The 22,161-nt window shown below is 45.9% G+C and overlaps 1 protein-coding gene across 1 annotated transcript in view; it reads left to right on the top strand.

Moving 5' to 3' along the window:
• The window catches only part of SLC7A9 (solute carrier family 7 member 9), a 659,969-nt gene that overhangs the window by 367,644 nt on the left and 270,164 nt on the right, over nucleotides 1-22,161 (top strand). Inside the window, exon 6 of the mRNA XM_069639081.1 lies at nucleotides 8,597-8,696. Within this exon, the coding sequence (XP_069495182.1) occupies nucleotides 8,597-8,696 (100 nt within the window). The remainder of the gene's footprint in view (nucleotides 1-8,596; nucleotides 8,697-22,161) is intronic.

Below are 22,161 nucleotides of genomic sequence, written 5' to 3'. Positions count from 1 at the left end.
TCCGGAGTAGCGGAAGGGCCCGACGCCGACAATAGCCTGAGGACTGAACGCGATGTGTGGAGGAGCCTACGCGCACGAAGAGAGCAGCCGGAGTTGCGGAGGGACCGCAGCCCACGAAGTGAGGTCGCGCCGAGGAGAGAAGCCACCGCTAACACAGGAGCTGAGGAGGAGCCCTGCAGCCCGTGGAGGAAAGGAAAGAAGACGCGCAACCGCCGAAAGCGAGGAGGAGCCCAGCGGGTCGCTGAGCAGCGCCCTGGAGATCGAGAGGTGCCAAGTGCACACGGAGGTACCGAACAGACCCCACAGGCCTAGGGGAGGGAGTGAAAGGCACGACAACGTATAACGAGCCACTTGAAAGCGAGGAACTTTATGCATATGCAAATGTTTTGATGAGCCACTTGAAAGCGAGGAACTTTATGCGCATACGAATGCTTAATGAGCCACTTGAAAGCGAGGAACTGTATGCACGCGCAAGTGCTTTAACGAGCCACTTGAAAGCGAGGAACTTCACGCACGTGCGAGTGCTAGCAAGAGAAAGGTGCGACAGCGCGGAACGGCCCACCTGAGAGTGAGGAAAGTGAAACACACGCGAGCACCAGCAATAAGCCACTTGAAAGCGAGGAGTCGCTGGCACACGCCGGCGCCAGCCACACACCAAGTGACACCCGATTTCAGTGATCATGTCACAACCAGGGAGTGGTGGAAGCGCAGCAGTAGACACCACGGCACCTGCCACGCCTGGTGTGACTCCCACCAATCCAGTCTCCTTCCTACGCCGCCCAAACCCATTTTCGCTAGAACCGCAAGAAAACCAAGGGCAAAGGTGGCAAGAATGGATGGACGAGTTTGAGGAATTCATGAGGACAGTAGGAAACCAAGACGCCCCGAACAAACTAGACATGTTCAAAAACTTAGTTGGGAAAGACATAAAACGTGTCATCAAGACCATCCCTGCAGCAGAAAGGAATACATACCAAAGACTCATTGAAGCCATCAACGGTTGATTGATAATAGTCCCAAACAGAGACTACGAGCACTACATCTTTAATCAGTGCACCCAGCTACCCCAAGAAACAATCGGCCAATTCATATTGCGCCCGCAAAGGAAAATAGCATACTGTGATTTCGCCAACTTCAACGACGACGAGGCCATCCGTCTGAGAGTGATAGAGGGATGCCTGTCATCGATATTCCGCAAACATCTTCTGAAAAAACCACTCCCTCTGAAAGAAATAGCTGAACTCGCCAGAGTATATGAAAGAGTGGCTGCTCAGGCTGCACACATGGAGAACCCGAGAAAGATAGACTCCGTCGCAGCCGTCACCACCAATCAAACGGGCCGCCAACACAACAACACATACAGACAAGACCAATGGAACAACGCAAGACGCCCACCACCTGAAAGGCAATGTTACCGGTGCGGGTTTGAATTCCCCCACAGAGGCCAGTGCCCCGCAATTGGCCAAATGTGCATGAGGTGTGGACAAGAGAACCACTTTCAGAGCATGTGCCGGGAGAAGACGCCCCCGCTATCAGCGTATAGACCACACAACCAGCAACCAACCACAAGGAAGTTCGAGCCGCGGCCCGAGCCACTGAGACCTCTTAACACAAGACCATACTTGGAATGAGAATACGCCAAGCCCGCTGGCAGTCCCAGAACACCAAACAATCCTGGATTCATCAGAGCGGTCGAAAACCTACAGGTGGACCAAACCGATGCACCGTACGCCAACCAAGAACAAATATATCACATGCAAACATACCCTGAAGAGGAACCCCAAAGGGAAGATAACACCAGAGACCCGTACGAAAACCCACCAGTCGAAGGACACCCAACAGAATACCTACCCGATGCGGAATACGACCAATACAGCAGGGAATATGTCCGACTTATCTCAGAGGCTTCCGACGACAGCACGGCACCCAGAGTGACGGTACGCCTGGGAGGAATAGACACACCATTCCTGGTGGACACGGGCGCAACCGTAAATGTCATGAGTCACCTGGCATACGAGCATCTGGCAAACAAGTTTCCCCTACAACCATCTTACGCCCACATATTCCAATGGGGCGCAACACAGCCACTGACCTCAAAGGGACAATTCACATGTGATCTCATACACAGGGGCAAGAGAGCACCGACCGCGATACATGTCATTCACAGCCCGGCAATCGGCAGATGCCTGCTGAGCCACAAGACTGCCACAGCCCTATGCCTCATCGACATTCGCTACGACGCATCGGAGGTTATCCAAGGCGTAACGCCCAACTCCCACTTCATACAGGCCATCACCCACAGCGCCCCAAACATAGAAAACCTGAAATCGGCTACCCGGCCCTATTTGAAGGGGTGGGCAAACTGAAGGACAATGTCATCAAGCTACATATAGATCCGAAGATACAGCCAGTACCACAGCACCCCAGGAGAGTAGGATTCCACCTACAGGCGAAAGTATCTCATGAGTTGCAGACGCTACTGGACAATGACATCATAGATAGGGCAACAGGACCAATGCCGTGGGTTTCCCCACTTGTAGTTGTCCCCAAAGCAGATGGACGTCTCCGCCTCTGTGTGGACATGAGGATCCCCAATACCGCCATCCAACGGGAAAGGCACCCCGGCCCGAACATAGAGGACATGCTGATCAGGCTCAACCAAGCCACGAAATTCTCAAAATTGGATCTCAACCAGGGGTACCACCAGCTAGTGATTGACCCCGCATCAAGGCCCATCACAACATTTACCACCCACGAAGGCCTGTTCCATTACAAATGACTCAACTTTGGAATCTCGTCCGCTGCCGAGATATTTCAGGAAACGATCCACAGACTGATTTGCTCCGTCCCTAACACATTCAATTACAGTGATGACATCCTCATCTTTGGTGTCACACAGGATCAGCATGACACAACCCTACACCAAGTGTGCCGCATTCTACAGGACGCCGGACTGACATTTAACAGCCAGAAATGCGAAATCAACACACGCACCCTATGCTTCTTCGGCCACATTTTCTCGGACCAAGGAATCAAGGCAGACCCAGACAAGATCCGTGCCATTACCAACTTGCCCAGCCCACAGGACGCCTCCGAGCTCCGCTCATTCCTGGGCATGGCGGGATACTGTGCCCGCTACCTTCCACGATACGCCTCACTGACATGCCCACTGCGGCAGCTACTAAAAAAAGACCAACCCTTCCAGTGGACGGACCAATGCCAACAGGCCTTCGCCACAATAAAACAAGAGCTAGCTGCCAATCGCCAACTGGCATACTTCAATCCGAGATGGCAAACAGAAATCATTGCGGATGCTAGCCCAGTGGGGCTTGGTGCCATCCTAGCTCAAACAGATCCACAAGAGAACTCCAAAACCCATATCGTGGCATACGCCAGCCGCGCACTGAACTCCACCGAACAAGCATACTCACAAGCAGAGCGGGAGAGCCTAGCGGCAGTATGGGCGTGCGAAAAATGTCATCATTTTGTCATCGGACAAACGTTCACCCTCGTTACGGACCACCAAGCCTTGCTGGCCCTATTTGGCAACCCGAGAATAAAGATGCCTCCACGCATCGAACGATGGGGCATCCGCCTCCAGGAATATGACTATACCATCATTCACAAGCCTGGGGGCGACGCAAACCCAGCAGACTATCTATCACGACACCCGGAAGAAGCACCAGACACCGCAATGCAAGGAGAAGCCGATGGATACATTGCATACCTATCACACAATGCCCTTCCCCCGGCCATCACTGCCGAACTATTTGCGGAAAAGAGCCGAGCTGACCCCACCATCAAGGCAGCTGTCCATCTCACCAACACCAACAAGTGGCGACAGGCGGCCAACCAACACTTCGAGTCAGGAGAGGGGGGGGAAGTAGACAGAAGAGACTTGACCAGAATGGAAAAAATACACAACGAACTGGCCACAACAAGCCAAGGCACACTGCTCAGAGGGAACCGCCTGGTAGCACCCAAAAGTCTTAGAAAACCACTAGTCATGATTGCTCACGAAGGCCATCGAGGTGTGGCGAACACAAAAAAGATACTGAGAAACCAGGTGTGGTTCCCCCACATGGACACCATTGTGGATGACATACTAAGGCACTGCAACCCTTGCCAAGTAAATGCGGCCGGCTCACCACCCTGCCCCCTGCGCATAGTTCCGCTCCCTGATGAACCTTGGCAGCGAGTAGCACTTGACTTCTACGGCCCACTCGAAGAGGGAGGTCACCTGCTGCTGGCATAGATGAGTACTCCCGATTCCCACTGGTAAAGCACGTACAATCCACGGCCTTCCACCACGTGGTAGGCCCAATAGACGAAGTATTTAGCGAATGGGGCATCCCCAACGTAGTGAAAACGGACAATGGATCCCCATTCCAAGGACAAGAGTTTAGGAAATTTGCGGCACACCTCGGATTCCACCACCAGAAGATCACACCACTATGGCCCCAGGCCAACGGGGTGGTGGAGCGATTTATGGCGAACATTAAGCGCACACACCAAAAAGCAGCAACAGACCAAGCCTCGATGCCACAAGCCATCTCACAAATGCTACGAAGCTACCGGCATACCCCCCACGAGGCAACTGGGTACATCCCAGCCGAACTTATGATCAAATACAAACCACGGTCCAGGCTTCCCCAACTCGAGGACTACACGCCGGAGGAGGACGACGAGATACGACAAGGAGAAGCGGAGAAAAGACAAAAAGCTAAAGAATGGACTGACCGGAAGTGGAAGGCCAAGGAACCCCTGATCCCCGTAGGAGAAACAGTGCTGGTCAGGCAGGCCCAACACCGGAAAACGGACTCGAAACATCGGCCCGAGCCCATGATAGTGACGGAAGTGAAAGGACCCATGATCACCGCCCTGGGAGACCAGGGTGAAATAACCCGAAACGCGTCATACTTCAGACGAATGTTCCAAGAAGATGGAAATGAAGACATGCCTCTTGAGGAAGAAGACCCTATGGACCCAGAGACCCCTCCCGATCCGCCCGCACAGGCTAGCCAGACGGCCCTCTCGGCTCATTGAAGAAATGTAAACACGGACTTCGACGATAAGTAAGGAGGGGTTGTTGTGCATAGAAAAGGGACACGGGCCCTTTAAGTAAAGGAGAGGGACCGAGGGAAGGGGGGCGGGGCAAGGGGGAGGGAAGCGGGAAAGTTAAGGGGTTGGCAGTTACTGTTGAATAAAGGAGTTGTGAAGACATACACCCGTGTCGCTGCGTGATTTGTAGGCCGAAGGCCTCACAACGATGTAGCACAGGAGGGAGGGACAAGGAACTGGATGCAGTAAAGAGAGAATGAGAGGGGAGAGATGGAGGCAATGTCAGGGATCTGCTGCAGCGCGCAAGAGCAACAGAAGCTGCATCAAGCGGGACCGCTCTGCAGGGGAGACAGGCAGACCAGCGAAGTGGGGTCATGTGCAGACACTTGCAAGAGAAAAGTGAGTCAGAAGGAAGGAGGGGGGGAGGAGTGCCTTACCAGTTCTGTATCTATTGCAAAATATCAGCGCCTCTGTCTTAACGTGTTTGGATGCTCTATAATGTCTGTTTTAAGGGCAGTACTTTTGCGGGCCCAGTTGGAGTTGGGCCCGCATCCATCCTCCTGCGGCGATGTTAGCCGCTCCTCGTTGCGGCCGACGCCGCCATCCGTTTCACCCCTCCCTCGCTGCTGCAGCGTCCGCTACCCAGTCGGGGGAGGAGCGCAGCCACCCATGCAGGCGATGCCGCAGGCTTTCTCCATCTCCCTCATGGGACGGGCAGGCAGCTCGCCCCTCATGTGCACTTCGCAGGCCCAGTTGGAGGTGGGCCTGCCACGCCACTTCTTCTCGGCAGGCCCAGGTGTAGATGGGCTCGCCACACCATGACATCCTCCGGGCACACGGGGCCCATTCCTTCGTCGCCATTGTTGGGGGCTGCTCCTGATCACCGGGCAGCCCCATACTTAGGTCGGGTGGCAGCCGACCAGGCACACACGGGCAGCGCTCACGTTGCATTCACAAAAGGGTGGGGGTTCATCCCACCCGCTCCGGGGACACCGGAGCTCCGCACATGAGCCGGGTGGCAACCGGCATAACGCGGCCCTGGCTCTGGGGGCACCCAGGCCGGGGTCGGCACCCTGGCCCGACTCACAGGGCCAGGGGAACACATGGGGATGGCGTTGCCCGGCAGGGGCACCGTCCTGGAGCTGGGCCCCGTCCTTGGGCCCAGCACACGTGGTGGGGCACCCGCATGGCGCTACCCAAGACACACACACATGCGGAGTCAGGTTGGTCTTGACTGACGAGCCCGGAACGGAAACAGCCCGTCCTCTTTATTAACTTGGTCACGTGGTTCCCCACTTGACCAAGACAACACACAGGAAGATACCATGTCCTCTTGCAGGGGTGACATGCAACAGTACAGATCCATTTTTCTAATGTAATATGTATTGGTTTTTTGAACGATTGTAATTTTATGTGTTGCTCGTGTGTACCTAACTTAATGTCGAATAACAGTGAACAAACTAAACAAAACAATTTGTAGGACAGCATGGATTCACATATGCCTAATTGCGGATGAAAGATGATTGAGTCACAGAAGAGGGAAGCCAACCTATGCACTGCTTATGTATAACAGTGGGCTATTGGCTTATTGTAGATTTAATTCGGTAATGCCCCAGGGCCAATAGTTATAGGCCCTCGCCTAAACTAAAGCCCCGGGGCATTCCCTGACCAGGTGGCCCTCCGCCCCGGTGAGGGTCTTCTTGCTATTAGTACCCCAAATTAATAGTGACTTTTTTAAAGTTGCATAATGCCTCCAGGATTCCTCAACTTAAAAAAATAACAAAAGAAAATAAATGGCCGCCACGGAACAGGGAGAAGGAACTATATGTAGTCCCTTCTCTCTTTCCATGGCGGCCATTTAAAAACGAAGAAAAAATGAAACAAAAAAGATGGGCACCATGTAACGAATGAGGGAACTACACGCTGTCCCTTCTCCCTTTCCATGGCGATGAGGACGCGGCTGGTATCGGCTCGGTGAGGGCAAATTATCTTGCTTGTTACAAGCTCATTGTCCCTCGCTGGGTACCAATGTACTGTATGCACTGTTTTATAAATTGTTGAAACTGTGACGTTTTGCTTTTTCATCCATTTGTTTTACTTTTCACTACTTTCTGTCACTCGGTCTCAGTATACAAGCCTCAATGCACAGGTACTCACTTGAATTAATGAGTGTGTTACTAAGTTAGAAAAACCGTTGCTGGTATTTATGAAAAATTGACAATAAAGAAATGTACACAATCTTTGAGGTGATGGTTGATGCCATTGGTACAGCAAGCAAGTGGTATGGCTGGGCAGACCCACTCCAAATTAGGGAGTCTCATGGTAGACACCAAAAGATGAGGTATGGAAAGCTTGAATTCATCTCTAGCACTGGAATTGCACTGGGCAGCTTGTTTTTTCAAATTTTTTATTTTTGTATCGCCTATGTGCGATTACAGGAAGGAACCATCCATATGCAAATCAGGATTGTTGCCAGAGGAGTTGGTGCTGGCCCCTCGCCCCGGAATGGTTTCCACACTGTACAGAAACGCCCCCAACCCAGGGACAAGGTCAAATCAAACTACTCAGGGCCACTAGATATTTGACTCCTCTTCATATGGCATGGGTAAGGATTTAGGCCTCCCCAGATGAAGAGCCATTTTGGGCACCGCCACTTTTAACATGGGACTAGATTGTATGCGTTTAGGGCCAAAATGGCAGACTGATCTCCTCTGCTAATGGGAGTCTGGATAGTCGCCGAGAACAACATCATTGTGGTCTGCTCCTGAAGCCCTCTCCCAGTGTGTTAATAGTTGTAATGTCTTGCAGGTGCACTATTCTCTTTATTATGGCCGTACTCGAGAACCCTAGGTTTTGTGGTGGTTTTGTATTTGGGAAGTTGCGCATTTCTACTGTGTGGGATGTTGCACATGCTTTGCTGAAAGGCTTGAGGAACTTGGCTTTCTCGGTAAATAATGATAGGAATTGTTTTGTAAAGCTCTATTTTTGCTATTTTTTACCATTCACTTTTCTAGGGGTGGGAGTTGCCGTGGTATTTGCTTTTAATACTGCGTTTCTGATGCTTCAGTCAATGCAGGGAAGTGGCGAGGATATTTGTTAATGGACATTCATTGTTTCAAATCACCAAGCAGCCCATAGCCCAACTTTTTAGCAGGATGAACTAAAGGAAAGCAGGACTGTTGACACTTCGTAATTCAAGATCTCACTGTATTCTCACCTTGTTTATAAGTGCAGTTAAAGGATTTAAAAATTATCAATGATTTTTAAAGAATCATATGAAATCGATTTTTATCTTTTTTTTTTAATTGTCTGTGAATGCATTATGTGTATTTAAGCCAATGTCAATTTTGTTTTTTCTCTTTCCATTCTACGTTATTTTATTTTTTTATAGCCTGAATGTAATTGGATCATTTTAGATAATCAAAATCTTTAAATACATTTTCATATGTGTATGTATAAGGTTTGGAATAAACCAATACAATAAAACATTAAATAAGGGCAATCAGTAAAAGTCTTACATTTCTTTTTCTTGCAGGAAAAACCCAAAACTTCGAAAACAGTTTCGAAGGCTCTCAAGTTTCTGTTGGATCCATTAGTTTGGCACTTTATAATGGACTGTTTGCCTATGATGGATGGTAAGATTTATATTTTCTAAAATATTAGGAAATGCCCAATGTATACAAATTGGTTTGTGCAAAAGCCTTCAGAGAAATTAATATTCTCCACGCCCAAACCTATCAGTGGCAGCGATTTTTAGTGCAAATCCGATCATTCTGTTTTCAGGCCGCCATTTTAAGTTTGCTATTTAGTTCAGGCTTGGGTCTCAGATTAGTGCAAGCAGCAGGCAAGACTACATTTTCCAAGAGCGCTGGATTAGCACTCAGATGCCCATCATCAGCATAGGCTTGGCAGCTTCGCACAGCCTCAGTAGTGGCACGGTTTGCTTACCAGTTTGGTTAGCCAGTAAGATAGCTCAGCGGGTTGAGCGCTCACTGCGGCGATCTGAGCGTGACCTGCAGGTCGCAGGTTTGAATCCCAGCAAGGCCAACTCATCCTTTCATCCTTCCGAGGTCAATAAATGAATACCAATTTCGGTTGTGTAATATTGTATGTAAATATGTGCTCTGTAAAGCGTATTGGATAAAGGCGCTATTATCATTATCATTACCTGGGACATAACCAGATCACAAATTAATTGCAAGGAAGTCACTGCTGGATTACTGCCTGTACAAAGGTAGTTAGTTATTCCACTTTCACGATAGGTTTCAGGCTACGCTTTGCTTCCCTTAAGCAGAGGCTGAGTATTCCTAGCTGAAGCAAAACAATTCCTGACTTCACCAGCGAAGGAACCGCCATGATTAACAGCATCAATCAAAACGTGGTTGCGTGGTTTATCAGAATGTGGTAGATATCTTTACCCTGTAAAGATTCCACTGGGTTGTTAAAACATTCCACCATTGACCTACTCCCTTCTAGCGTATCAAACCCACACAGACATGGAAGCTGCAATTAAGTCCCCTGCTTGGAGGTGGGATCGGCAGGGCGGTGGCCCCAGTGGTCAGGTACGTCCCTTGAGCTGGTATATGAGGGATTCCCTGAAGCAGTAGCAGGGGTCTGTTATCTAGGCACTACATCTCCCATAATCCATCAGTCTGTGGAGAATGGGATGCAGAGTAGACTTACCCCAGTCCTTTTCCGTGTGGGAAGCCAACCCTCCCAGAGTATTCCCCAGAGAGAAGAGTTAAGGAGAGGAACCCCCTGCCCCCTCTCTACAAGATGAGTTGGCCCCTTTAAAATAGGTACAAGTGACAACACTTTTAAACCTCGGAAATTGGGTTCCATGTGTTAAAATTGCAGCAAAAATTGCTGTTTACACAAATTAACGCTGCAAAAAGGCTGTGGTTTTGGCACCGCAATCCATGTTATGGATGCGGGGGACACCCCCGCAATCCGCTGACCCATTATACCATTTAAGGGGAGCGGGGACACCCCCACAATCCCCGCTCTCCTTAAATGGTATAATGGGTACACCATTACAGGGTCAAACCACGGCGAGATTTTTTTTACTGACAATTTGTTTGCCGCAATTATATCACTGCACACCGGAAATTGAAACAGGGAAGCCCAGCTGACAATGTTCAGGATCAGGGAAAGTAGCAAAACAGTCGAAATAGCTTAACAAACATTTCCAGAGGCCTGCTAAGACCTACGGAAAGGATTCATGGGAAAATGGACACAATAAGTAATTGTAAAGGGAAAAGATCACACTACAGACAGCAGACAAATAGAGTAGGGCAAGACGGACCAGTGAAAACCAAGACGGTCGCACCAGCTCTTATACCATTTGTTTCACTAAGACCAACTTCTAGAGTGTCACAGAAAAGAAATAGCCACAGCCAATTACAGTGGAGCCCTCTCTTGCAGCCCAGGGGAGGGGCCAGGAGATAACAAAAGCAGCTCCAAACAGTGAGTTGATGGGTTCTAGCAGTAACTGAAGGATGGTGGGGTTTGGTTTAAGAGAACTGGAGCTCAGCAGGAAGAAGTGTGGAGACTGGAAAAGTGGAGGGTGGTGGAAGTGGGAGTGTGAAGAAGTGGAAGTGGGTGAGATGTTGCTGCACTTGCTCGTTCTGAATACTCACAAGGCATAGTAGGTTCGTCCTGTTTTTCCTGTTCCCCCCTCTGCTCTTATATATTGTATTTTTAATTGTACTTTAACGTATCTCCCACTCCTGCTGCCTCCCTTGCCTGTGGTTGCTTTGAAAGAGTATTTTCTTATTGTATAAGTGCCTAACAAGCAAACAGTAAATAAATAAATACATGTTTTTGGAGGAGGAGGAGGTTGAAGAGTATTTTGAGGAGGCAGATTGTTAAGGAAGGAGGCAGAGTTAAGGCAAAGGTTCTAGAACACCAGTAAGTGGAAGGAGAAGCGTTCAAGAGGGGCGGTGGAGTGAAGGTGGAGACGGTTGAAAATTAGGAAGTGGAAGGAGGAGTGGTTAGGGAAGGTGACAGACTTAAGACGAAGGATGTTAGATATTAGGAGGAGAGAAGTCAGAGGAGGCAGAGTGCCGGAGGCAGAGGGTAGAGTACAAGAGAAGGAATGAGGCAAAGTTGGATGTGATGCAGTTGTAGAGGAGGTGGAATTCAGGAAGTGTAACCTTTCGTTAGGAACAAGACCCTGATATGAAGGTATGGAACCGATGGTCGTTGAAGGAACGTTCACAAGGTGTGGTAGCATGGAAGGTAGGTCTGGTTCGGAGTTTGGACAGGATAGGGAGAGAATTCCACAGGTTAGGGAACTTCAAAATTAACCGTCCAACCTGAAAAGATCTCACCCCTCAAGAGTTGGAACTATCATAGAGACTTGGCATTCTGCTGGGGTAGCAACGCTGTCAAGACTCGATCATTAACAATCAGAGAGCACCCAGGCATGTGCAGCAGGCCCGGGCAGACTTGCCCATTGTGGAGTGTGATCCAAGACTTTCTGTTCTTAATGGGTTACATTGCACTGTGTTTGCTGGTGAAGGAATACAGTCTTGGAAAGAAGCTCCTTTGTGTCCATGCCTTCTGTGGGTCCCACTCAGCCTTATTCTGGCAAATCCCATCGCTATGCCGATATCTATCAAGCAGGATATTGGCCTGATTTTGACCAGTGAAAGTCCCGATTCCACTGGACCTAGCATCCAGATTAGAAATAGTGCATCTTGTGACACTGGTATACAGTTTGAAATCCTTATGAAGAGTAAATAAAGAAAGAGAAGATTCAAGCTTTTGAACCCTACCGTCCCCTGCACACTATTATGTGTTGGTTAAACCAACTACTATAACATTAAGGTAATAATGTCCATGAATAAATAATGAAATTCAAACAAAACCAATTTTGTAAAAACACATAAGTGTATATATTAGTGTATATATTTTGTTTTGGATTAGATTGTGCATTGGATACAAAGACAAAAATAATCACAATGTTGTTACAGAGAAAGAAAATAAATTGAGTAAATGTTGCCAGTAGTCTGCTTTCAATTGGCAACGCGTTTCGAGGATGGACTCCTCTTCTTCTTAGGCCTAAACAGACTATAAACAAATATACATATTACCAAAAACAGAGTTTGAACAAGAGTATTATACAGTGATACCTAAAAGGTTGAAGAATCTCTAAATAACAAAAAAGTAACTGTTTCTAAGGTTACAATCAACACAATGTTAATATATTTACATCCACATCAATTTGAGTTCCATAAAGTTTATAAGGACCATAATGGTTCAAAAAGACCAGTCAAATCAATAATTCCCAAATGAACGCCCCTAGAGAGAAGCATGCCGCTTAAGTGGCGAGAGATCCAATATGACTCCCCGACCGCCTTCCCAAAAATCCAGAGTGGAGAAAAATAGAAATAGTAAGTCAAAAAAAAAAAAGAAATAGTAAGTCAGAATTACCTGATGAAGTAGAATGATGTGAGCGCAATTTCTAATGCCCCAAAGAAAACAAGGGGTAGTGCGTATCTTGAATGCAGAAGGCTGCTTCAAAGAATGAATGATGGTCACCAATCGATCAGTATTTAATGGAGATAGCTCAATCTGGAAAGGAATATTTGAAATAGATAGGACAATGGTATCAAGAATCATGTAAAACGTAGTAAAATCGTAGTAAAAAATGCCAATTAGTGTCAAAAGTTGGTTAACGTAATCGTGTATGTACAGATAACTAAATCATCCCAAACACGGGGGGAATGTATGAATGGATTAGCAATAAAACATCAGAATACCTGATCAATAAACATCCCATTACTCCTGTCTTCTATGGATTGCCAAAGATCCACAAAGACTGACTAAATCCACCATTAAGACCCATTGTGGCTGGCACTGAGAGTATTTTTGACCCCCTGTATGTATATGTTGACATGTTACTCAACCACTTGTCCAAGCTACATCCACCTACTTGAAGGACACTACCGACTTCCTTAACTGTTTGAAGGAAATCACAGCCATTCGGTCCACTCAAGAATCAAGTTCACTATGGAAATTGGGAACCCATTTCTCTATTTCTGTCACGGCTCGCTCTCTTCGCTCCCGTTCTCGCTCCCTTCGTTCCCGTCCCCGCCACTTGGGGGCATGTTCTGGGGTTTATTCCTTACTGGACATTTCCTTCGAACCCTATGCTACAGTGTTCTGATGAATTGGGAGCGTTAAAACCTTATTTTCCCAGTTACTTCCCTTCCGGATCCATTCCTGGTTTTTGGCAGCCAGCATGCTATTTAAATCAAATGACTATGTTTCCCAGAATGCCTTGGCTCACTGCTTCACCTCCTGCTTCCCAGAATGCCTGGCTCACTGCATCATCTCCTCCCTTGCAGCACAACGCTGGGAGGAGGATAGGCAACACCTGTGGCTGCAGGTGCAGCAGGCGGCACGCCTGAGGGGTGTGCTCGTTAAGCAGCTTTAAAAGCCTCAGTTTGCTTCAGTCCGGCGCTGGTCATTGTAGCAGTGTTCCTGTTGTGACTAGTCCCTGTTTCCTGTACTTAGTTTCTGTGCCTTGTACCTAGTTCCAGTTCCCTGTTCATAGATATTGAGCCAAGTATCTATTTCCAGTTCCTTGTTCCTAGTTTCTGTGCCTTGTACCTAGTTCCAGTTCCCTGTTCATAGATATTGAGCCAAGTATCTATTTCCAGTTCCTTGTTCCTAGTTTCTGTGCCTTGTACCTAGTTCCAGTTCCTTGTTCATAGATATTGTGCCAAGTATCTAGTTCCAGTTCCTTGTTCCTAGTTCCATGCCTTGTACCTAATTCCTGTTCCTAGCTTTGTGCCCAGTTACTAGTTCCTGTATCTTGTTCCTCTGTCCTGGATTTCGGATTTATGCGCTTATTTGATTTATGCTTTCTGAATTTCCCTTTCTGTCTTCCTCTGTCTGCAGACAGCCTTTCTCTGTACTTTACTATTTGATGCAGCCCAGTTTGCCGGTGTTTTCTGTCCCTTTATGCTGTCCTGGTTACTGAAAAGCAGGATGTATTAATATTTACTTTCGTAGAATTAGTTACTGCCTTTTCTCCTTGGATTGGGTGGGAAAGGTTTCCTTTTGTGATATCATTTTCCCTGCTCCTGATCCTACTTTATTGAGATTCCACTCCATGTTTTCCACTACACTTCTGCATTCATTTTCCATTGATTATTAGGTGTGGGTTTGTTGTTACTAGTTCCAGAGTGTTCCCCTTTTAGTTTTCCTCATGATTTATTATCACAATTCAGACTTGCCTTTTACTAGGGTTTATGTATTTTGTTATCTTTAACCCTTTGCTTTTACAGCCTTCTGGGTCCCTGTTTGATCTACAGGGTTCGTGAAATTACTGACATTCAAGTGGTCTTTCCGGTCCTCGTGAGTACTGTTTATAATTTCCTTATTCAGTATTATACAGATTGTCAGTTCACAGAATCTGTCCTTGCTTGCCCGCTACGTGGGTTTAGCGCTGTCAGTATCTTTAAGAGCATAGTGGGTAAAGAGTTTGCCGACTTTCCTTTCAGTCATAAGGAGGTCCTAAGTGTTTACCCCACATCCCTTTTCCTATATTGGTAATACTGTTTTACCTTATTGACGTTCCTGGGTTTTACATATATACACAAGACTTGTGGTATTATATACACGTTGTTAGATTCAGAGTTGTTCACAGTGCAACTGTGTGCCTTTTCCCTTTTGCCATAGTATGCCTTCTTCCTTTCTTAACAGAATGACCAGCCCTTCTTCCCGTTTGTATACGGCCAGATCAAGAAAGAAGGGTAGCAAGGCTACTAAAAAATGTGTACAGAAAGTTTTGACTACGTTTGCCTGTGATAATCAAAACACTGATCCAGACTTAAATGAACTCCTTGACACGAATGGGTATTTACGTGCAAGATATTATACCCATCGCCTGGCCCATCATACATTGCCTGATCCTAATTCTGTTTTTAATTTTGATCCAGATATGTCCGCACAAGCCTTAGCAGCGGAAAATAAAACACTGTTAGATTTACTAAATATGAGTACATCTGTTGTTGAACCCCATGATTCCGGTTGTGCTTTACCTCAGATTGAACAGTTTCATGATTCAAACATAAAGAATGAAGGGGTTCATTACATAACTTCTGTTTTCAGCCCTCAGCCAACTGCTTACTCCTCTGCACAAGTACTTACTGTAGTCCCTAATGTCAAGAGGTCTGATGTCAATAGTTTACTTAAGGGTAACACAGACCAAGTCGGTAAGCGAGAGTATAGATCACAAGACCTGCAAGCAGTAAATGACGATGTACAATCAGTACACGTCCAGATGACTAGGGCAGGTTCCAGCCCCGATGCCACCATGCCTTCCCTTGTGACTACTGATAGGGATGTACAGTTAAGCCTGGGCATGTTAAGAGTTGAATTTGAGGAATTAAGACGAGAATACATCAGTTTATTAGAGGAGAATAAAACTTTACGAATTTTTCTGACTACACCTCAAACTTTATCCGTTGATGAAGTGAATACTGTTCAATCTCTGAGTGAGGAGGTTTTAGTAGGTCATGATACTTGTCAATATGAAAAACCTATTGGGAGTGAAAGTCCTCTTTCTGGCACAGCACTTATTCAGAGCACAGATTCTGACAATTGTTCTACCGTTGGTCAGGAATTGCTGTTAGTAGAAGATTTACAAGTCACTCCTTTGCCTAAGAATTCCTCTATAGCAGTCATTCATAATTCAGAGTTTGAACACATACATGCTTCTGTATCCCAAACACAATCCACAATGGTTGCGTACACAGAATCAGTCATTACTGTAGGCTTAGGTTCAGCCCTTGATCCAGCTGCTGAGACTGAAGTAAACACTCAAGCTGATGTGGAAAACGATGCTACCTCTGTGTTCCCTCCTCCTTCTGCCAATTCTTGTCACAATGAACAATCAAAGACAGTACATAATTCTTGTTTTGATGGACTCATTCCACAGTATACTAAAACAAGGACCAGGCAAGCGATTCCTGAACTGTTGATTGATAATCTGCCACCTTCAGAAGTTAAGACAAAGGAATGGACACTTGACGAAATCCTGATTAACAGAGACTTTGGAAATGACTCTGTGTCATCCACTAAGGAAAGGTACGGCATGGGTCCAGCTCAGTCTTTGGTTAATGGTGTCATGGAGTCAACCGCCCTAAAGGTGCTTTCCATTCCTGAGCCACAAACATGTCTGTCGACTTCTGGGACTTCAGTCTGTCCTTCTACAACTATTGACTCTTCGACTACCCAGTCCACGGCTCTGCAGTCATCATTGTCAAACGTGTCTTCAATCAATGAACAATTGCTATGCCTGCCAGTCACTCAAGAGCCTTCACCATGTACGTGGTCAGAGCCAAAGACCTTGACAAGTTTGTCTTCAGCTAACGAGACGGCTCCAGCTTGCATGCCCTCAGCCTCTGAATTTCCTCTGGCATGCCTGTTTTCAGATACAGTGACTCATCCAACAGTTTATCCTTCAGCCATGAAGCCTCCGGTAGCACAACCTGAGTGCCTGTCTCCGGTCCCAGAGCCTACTGCTAGTTTGGCTTCAGTTCATGAAGGACCTGTATCCTGCTCAGCTTCGCTGCCAATATCGGAGGTGAACCTGTCTGCTCTGTTTGATCATGTTGCAGATTCATCTACTTCAGAGCTACCTCCTAAATCCCAGCCATTTATTACGGATGAACATCCAATCTGCCCATCCTATGCTTCAGGAGGATCACCAGAAGGCCTGCCTTTTACACAAGCTAATTCCCCCAACTGCTTGTCTGTAGAATTAGCACCTCCCGCATATGCTACATTTGAGTCTGAGACTTCTGCCAAAAACATCAAGCTGGTTCACGACTTGGGAGAGCCTTACATGCAAGGCCGTTGGACTTGCCTGGAGTGTTACAAGAGGGTGACGGATACCATCAGCCATGGCCTAGACATCGAACAAGCAGCCAACCAGGATAACGGGCCGGACGGTTCACATTTGGGGGCCGGTTTGGATAAGCCGCTTGACAGCCCTTTTGTTGCCGGATCTCACATGAGCCTGAAGGAAGGGACGGGCACGGTTCCCCAACTGCTGCACCATTCGGGTGCTAGTAGCCAAAGGGAGGATATGACTGCTGCAGTTCAAGATGTGCCTGTTATTGCTCCAGCTGTGAGTTTGCCTGATGTACCAAGTACTGTGTCTATCACTCCTGTCGGTATGCCAAACGTCCCTGCGGTTGTATCCCACGTGCAACAAGGTGGCCATATGACTGACATCAGGAATGCCAGCCTTGTACAACCCATTGGACTTCCAGGCCCCCAAGGTGTGGAACAAATGCAATCAAACCTTGGTCACCCTCAACCACAGGCCTTGAACCAGTCACCACCTTCTTTGTCTGAACATGAACATTGTCTGAAATCCGCTGTTTTCTCACCTCCTGTGTGTTCGCTCTCAGCAGGGGGGCTACCAGAGCATCTATCATTGTCCAAAGCATGCACCAGCCAGCCTCCCTCCTCAATGATGTATGAGTGTTCACTCCCAGAGACTGACCTTCCTGGACTTTCCAACTCTGCTTCGGGTCCTGCAAGTCCTTCATGTCTTTCTTCAACCCATGAGTCCTTTCCTCACCGAAAACCTGCCTATGACTCTTATAGACTGCAGCCTGATTCTATTCATTCCAGTCCTTCTGCTTCTGCCCGTGGATCATTGTTTTCGTCAGTGCCACCTCCAAAGACAAAGCGCTCCAGTCATGGAAGGAAGATGTTTTGTGCGAGTAACGGCCGCCTGGAGTCGGCCGTGGGAGGGGGTATAGTGTCACGGCTCGCTCTCTTCGCTCCCGTTCTCGCTCCCTTCGTTCCCGTCCCCGCCACTTGGGGGCATGTTCTGGGGTTTATTCCTTACTGGACATTTCCTTCGAACCCTATGCTACAGTGTTCTGATGAATTGGGAGCGTTAAAACCTTATTTTCCCAGTTACTTCCCTTCCGGATCCATTCCTGGTTTTTGGCAGCCAGCATGCTATTTAAATCAAATGACTATGTTTCCCAGAATGCCTTGGCTCACTGCTTCACCTCCTGCTTCCCAGAATGCCTGGCTCACTGCATCATCTCCTCCCTTGCAGCACAACGCTGGGAGGAGGATAGGCAACACCTGTGGCTGCAGGTGCAGCAGGCGGCACGCCTGAGGGGTGTGCTCGTTAAGCAGCTTTAAAAGCCTCAGTTTGCTTCAGTCCGGCGCTGGTCATTGTAGCAGTGTTCCTGTTGTGACTAGTCCCTGTTTCCTGTACTTAGTTTCTGTGCCTTGTACCTAGTTCCAGTTCCCTGTTCATAGATATTGAGCCAAGTATCTATTTCCAGTTCCTTGTTCCTAGTTTCTGTGCCTTGTACCTAGTTCCAGTTCCCTGTTCATAGATATTGAGCCAAGTATCTATTTCCAGTTCCTTGTTCCTAGTTTCTGTGCCTTGTACCTAGTTCCAGTTCCTTGTTCATAGATATTGTGCCAAGTATCTAGTTCCAGTTCCTTGTTCCTAGTTCCATGCCTTGTACCTAATTCCTGTTCCTAGCTTTGTGCCCAGTTACTAGTTCCTGTATCTTGTTCCTCTGTCCTGGATTTCGGATTTATGCGCTTATTTGATTTATGCTTTCTGAATTTCCCTTTCTGTCTTCCTCTGTCTGCAGACAGCCTTTCTCTGTACTTTACTATTTGATGCAGCCCAGTTTGCCGGTGTTTTCTGTCCCTTTATGCTGTCCTGGTTACTGAAAAGCAGGATGTATTAATATTTACTTTCGTAGAATTAGTTACTGCCTTTTCTCCTTGGATTGGGTGGGAAAGGTTTCCTTTTGTGATATCATTTTCCCTGCTCCTGATCCTACTTTATTGAGATTCCACTCCATGTTTTCCACTACACTTCTGCATTCATTTTCCATTGATTATTAGGTGTGGGTTTGTTGTTACTAGTTCCAGAGTGTTCCCCTTTTAGTTTTCCTCATGATTTATTATCACAATTCAGACTTGCCTTTTACTAGGGTTTATGTATTTTGTTATCTTTAACCCTTTGCTTTTACAGCCTTCTGGGTCCCTGTTTGATCTACAGGGTTCGTGAAATTACTGACATTCAAGTGGTCTTTCCGGTCCTCGTGAGTACTGTTTATAATTTCCTTATTCAGTATTATACAGATTGTCAGTTCACAGAATCTGTCCTTGCTTGCCCGCTACGTGGGTTTAGCGCTGTCAGTATCTTTAAGAGCATAGTGGGTAAAGAGTTTGCCGACTTTCCTTTCAGTCATAAGGAGGTCCTAAGTGTTTACCCCACATCCCTTTTCCTATATTGGTAATACTGTTTTACCTTATTGACGTTCCTGGGTTTTACATATATACACAAGACTTGTGGTATTATATACACGTTGTTAGATTCAGAGTTGTTCACAGTGCAACTGTGTGCATTTTCCCTTTTGCCATAGTATGCCTTCTTCCTTTCTTAACAATTTCCTAGATGTTAACTTGAAGATTGAAAATGGTAATATCACGACTAATATTTACCACAAACCTACAGATGCTAACAATCTACTACATTTCTCAAGTTTCTACCCAAAGGCCTTGTTACAAAGTCTCCCATACAGCCAGATCCTGAGACTTAAAAGAATCATTTCAGTACCGGAAGGACTTGACACTGAGTGTTCTACACTCATTGAAAAATTTAAACAAAGAGGTTACCCAGACACAGTATTAAATGAGGCAAAGAATAGATCACTTAACGTGTCAAGATCAGACTTATTGAAACCTAAGCCTCGGGATAAAGATATCCCTTTACTATTCATATCCAAATTCTCTCGTCAGAGTTTCCAAATCAGTAAAAGACAATATTACATAACGATGCATCACTTTTGAGTTTGTTTCCTAAAGCACCAATGATGTGTTTTAAAAGAGGTAAAAACCTGCGGGATAAACTTATTAAAGCAGAAAGACCACTTAAAGAAAACCAGCAATATTTGACTACCCAGAAGAAAGGTACTTACCCATGCCTTAACTGTACACACTGCAATAACATCCCCAGGGGAAATATGCTTTCCCATCCCCAAACAGTCAAGAAAATTAAAATACACGATTGCCACCTGTTTGACATCAGGGGTTATCTATACTATCAAGTGCCCGTGTGGTAAACTCTACGTAGGCCAAACTACTAGACCAGCCAAGGAACGTTGGTCAGAACATAAATCCAACATACGATGTAATAGCCAACGATCACCAGTGGCAAGAAATTTTAAGTCTGAACACCATACAATTGCTCAAATTAGATTCCAGATTCTTGAGGTTGTAAAAAAAACCCAAAGAGGGGGTGATTATCACTCAATGCTCCTGAGGAGAGAACTGTCCTGGATCAACTATGTGGACACTGTATATCCAAAAGGTCTTAACGAAGAACATTCACTCAATTGTTTCCTATAAGATATCTATCTTTTGAATTTTTTTTTAATTTGACCGTGAATCTGTAACATCTTATTGACTTTAAACCTTTAATGTGATTTTATTCTGGGTACTCTACAGTACTGAACCATGGAGTTTTTTTAGCATCTCTCTTCATTTAATATTATCAATTATGTGAATTGTTTACCTCTCTGCATTGCTGACTAGACTATACTTTACAAATTATGTATTTATCCATTTGAATCAAATAATATATGGATAAAAATACCTTTGTTTAATATCTTCGTTTGTATTTAACAATCCTTGTACCTACTTAAATCATGTTCCACAGATAAATTGTAAAGTAAAATAAAGTTTATTTATTGAAATATACACCAGTCCATATACTGGAAAAGGCGTTTTTGCCAGCTAGCTATCTCTTACAAAATCTCTTTGCCATTAGCTTGTGTGACGTTGGACCCTGTGACACCAGTGACCACCAGACCCTAATATAGACCATCCTTACGACTTCATTTAGACTATCTGTAGTGGTTCTCTCTAATTTCTCTCTAATTCCACATCTGTCGCATTTGTTTAGTTCAGATCATCTTTTTTTATCAACTCGTTACTTTCAGTATTTCCCTACTTATATATACACATTTTTATTTTTATTTTATTTTCGAGTTTTGTAGATTTCTACTTATTGTTTTTGAATTTATAACCCTCTAGGATTACTCCGGAGTCTATAGCATTATTGTCCTACAGAGTGTGTTCTATCAGGATGCACATCAGTTCATTTACTTTTTCTATACAGTCTATCATGGCCGCTATGTTACCACTGGATAGACACGGTCTGTCCTTCCTTTAGTTTTTGTAGTCTGTGCTTTCTCATTGGATCGCACGGCTCACGTGGAACACATTGCCCTCTTTTAAAATGGCGATTTACGTCTTCATGGTAACGGTGGCCGATGCTTCCGCGTTTATGTTATACGGCTTTCTCGATCCTACAGGTAAGATCTATTGTAGTCAGTATACAACGATCAGGATGCTAGGGGCTCCCACCTAGCTCTATTCCTATTACCTCTCTTTTTTACCCCATCTCTGTTATTGTTTTAGTTTGGAACTTGAAATATCGACCTGTGATTGTGCTCGTTGACTGCAGAAATTACGGCACGCAAATAACCATGGTTTTCCTGGCTCGATTTGCGGATGACTACATGACACGCTAGATCTCATTTGTTTGTACTATTTAGGTACGTTTAAATTTATTTTTTCTTCATCATCTTTCTTTATCTACCCTGTTTTCATCTTTTCATCTTTCCCTATCTATGACTATACTTTATCTACATTTTCGTCCACTATATGTTATTGTAGATCCCGGTTATCTGAGTTATCTCGATCTAGACACACTACGCGCTACGCAGACGATCGCCCACAACCATTGGTGACTACCTAATACCTCCTCTTCTAACTGGACTCGTATACTACACGAGAACAGCGTAAGTCATATGTATCTGGTTGAAAGATCCATTTTATAAAGACCTTGCCTTGTACCTGCCTAGAGATCTTTTCCCCCCGTGTTTGGGATGATTTAGTTATCTGTACATACACGATTACGATAACCAACTTTTGACACTAATTGGCATTTTTTGCTATGTTTTTACTACGTTTTACACGATTCCTGATACCAGTGTCCTATCTATTTCAAATATTCCTTTC

The sequence above is a fragment of the Ambystoma mexicanum genome, chromosome 1q (genome assembly GCF_040938575.1).
Source record: "Ambystoma mexicanum isolate Mex_15411 chromosome 1q, UKY_AmexF1_1, whole genome shotgun sequence".
NCBI classification, from domain to species: domain Eukaryota; kingdom Metazoa; phylum Chordata; class Amphibia; order Caudata; family Ambystomatidae; genus Ambystoma; species Ambystoma mexicanum.
This window is presented reverse-complemented; position numbering and strand designations above follow the sequence as displayed.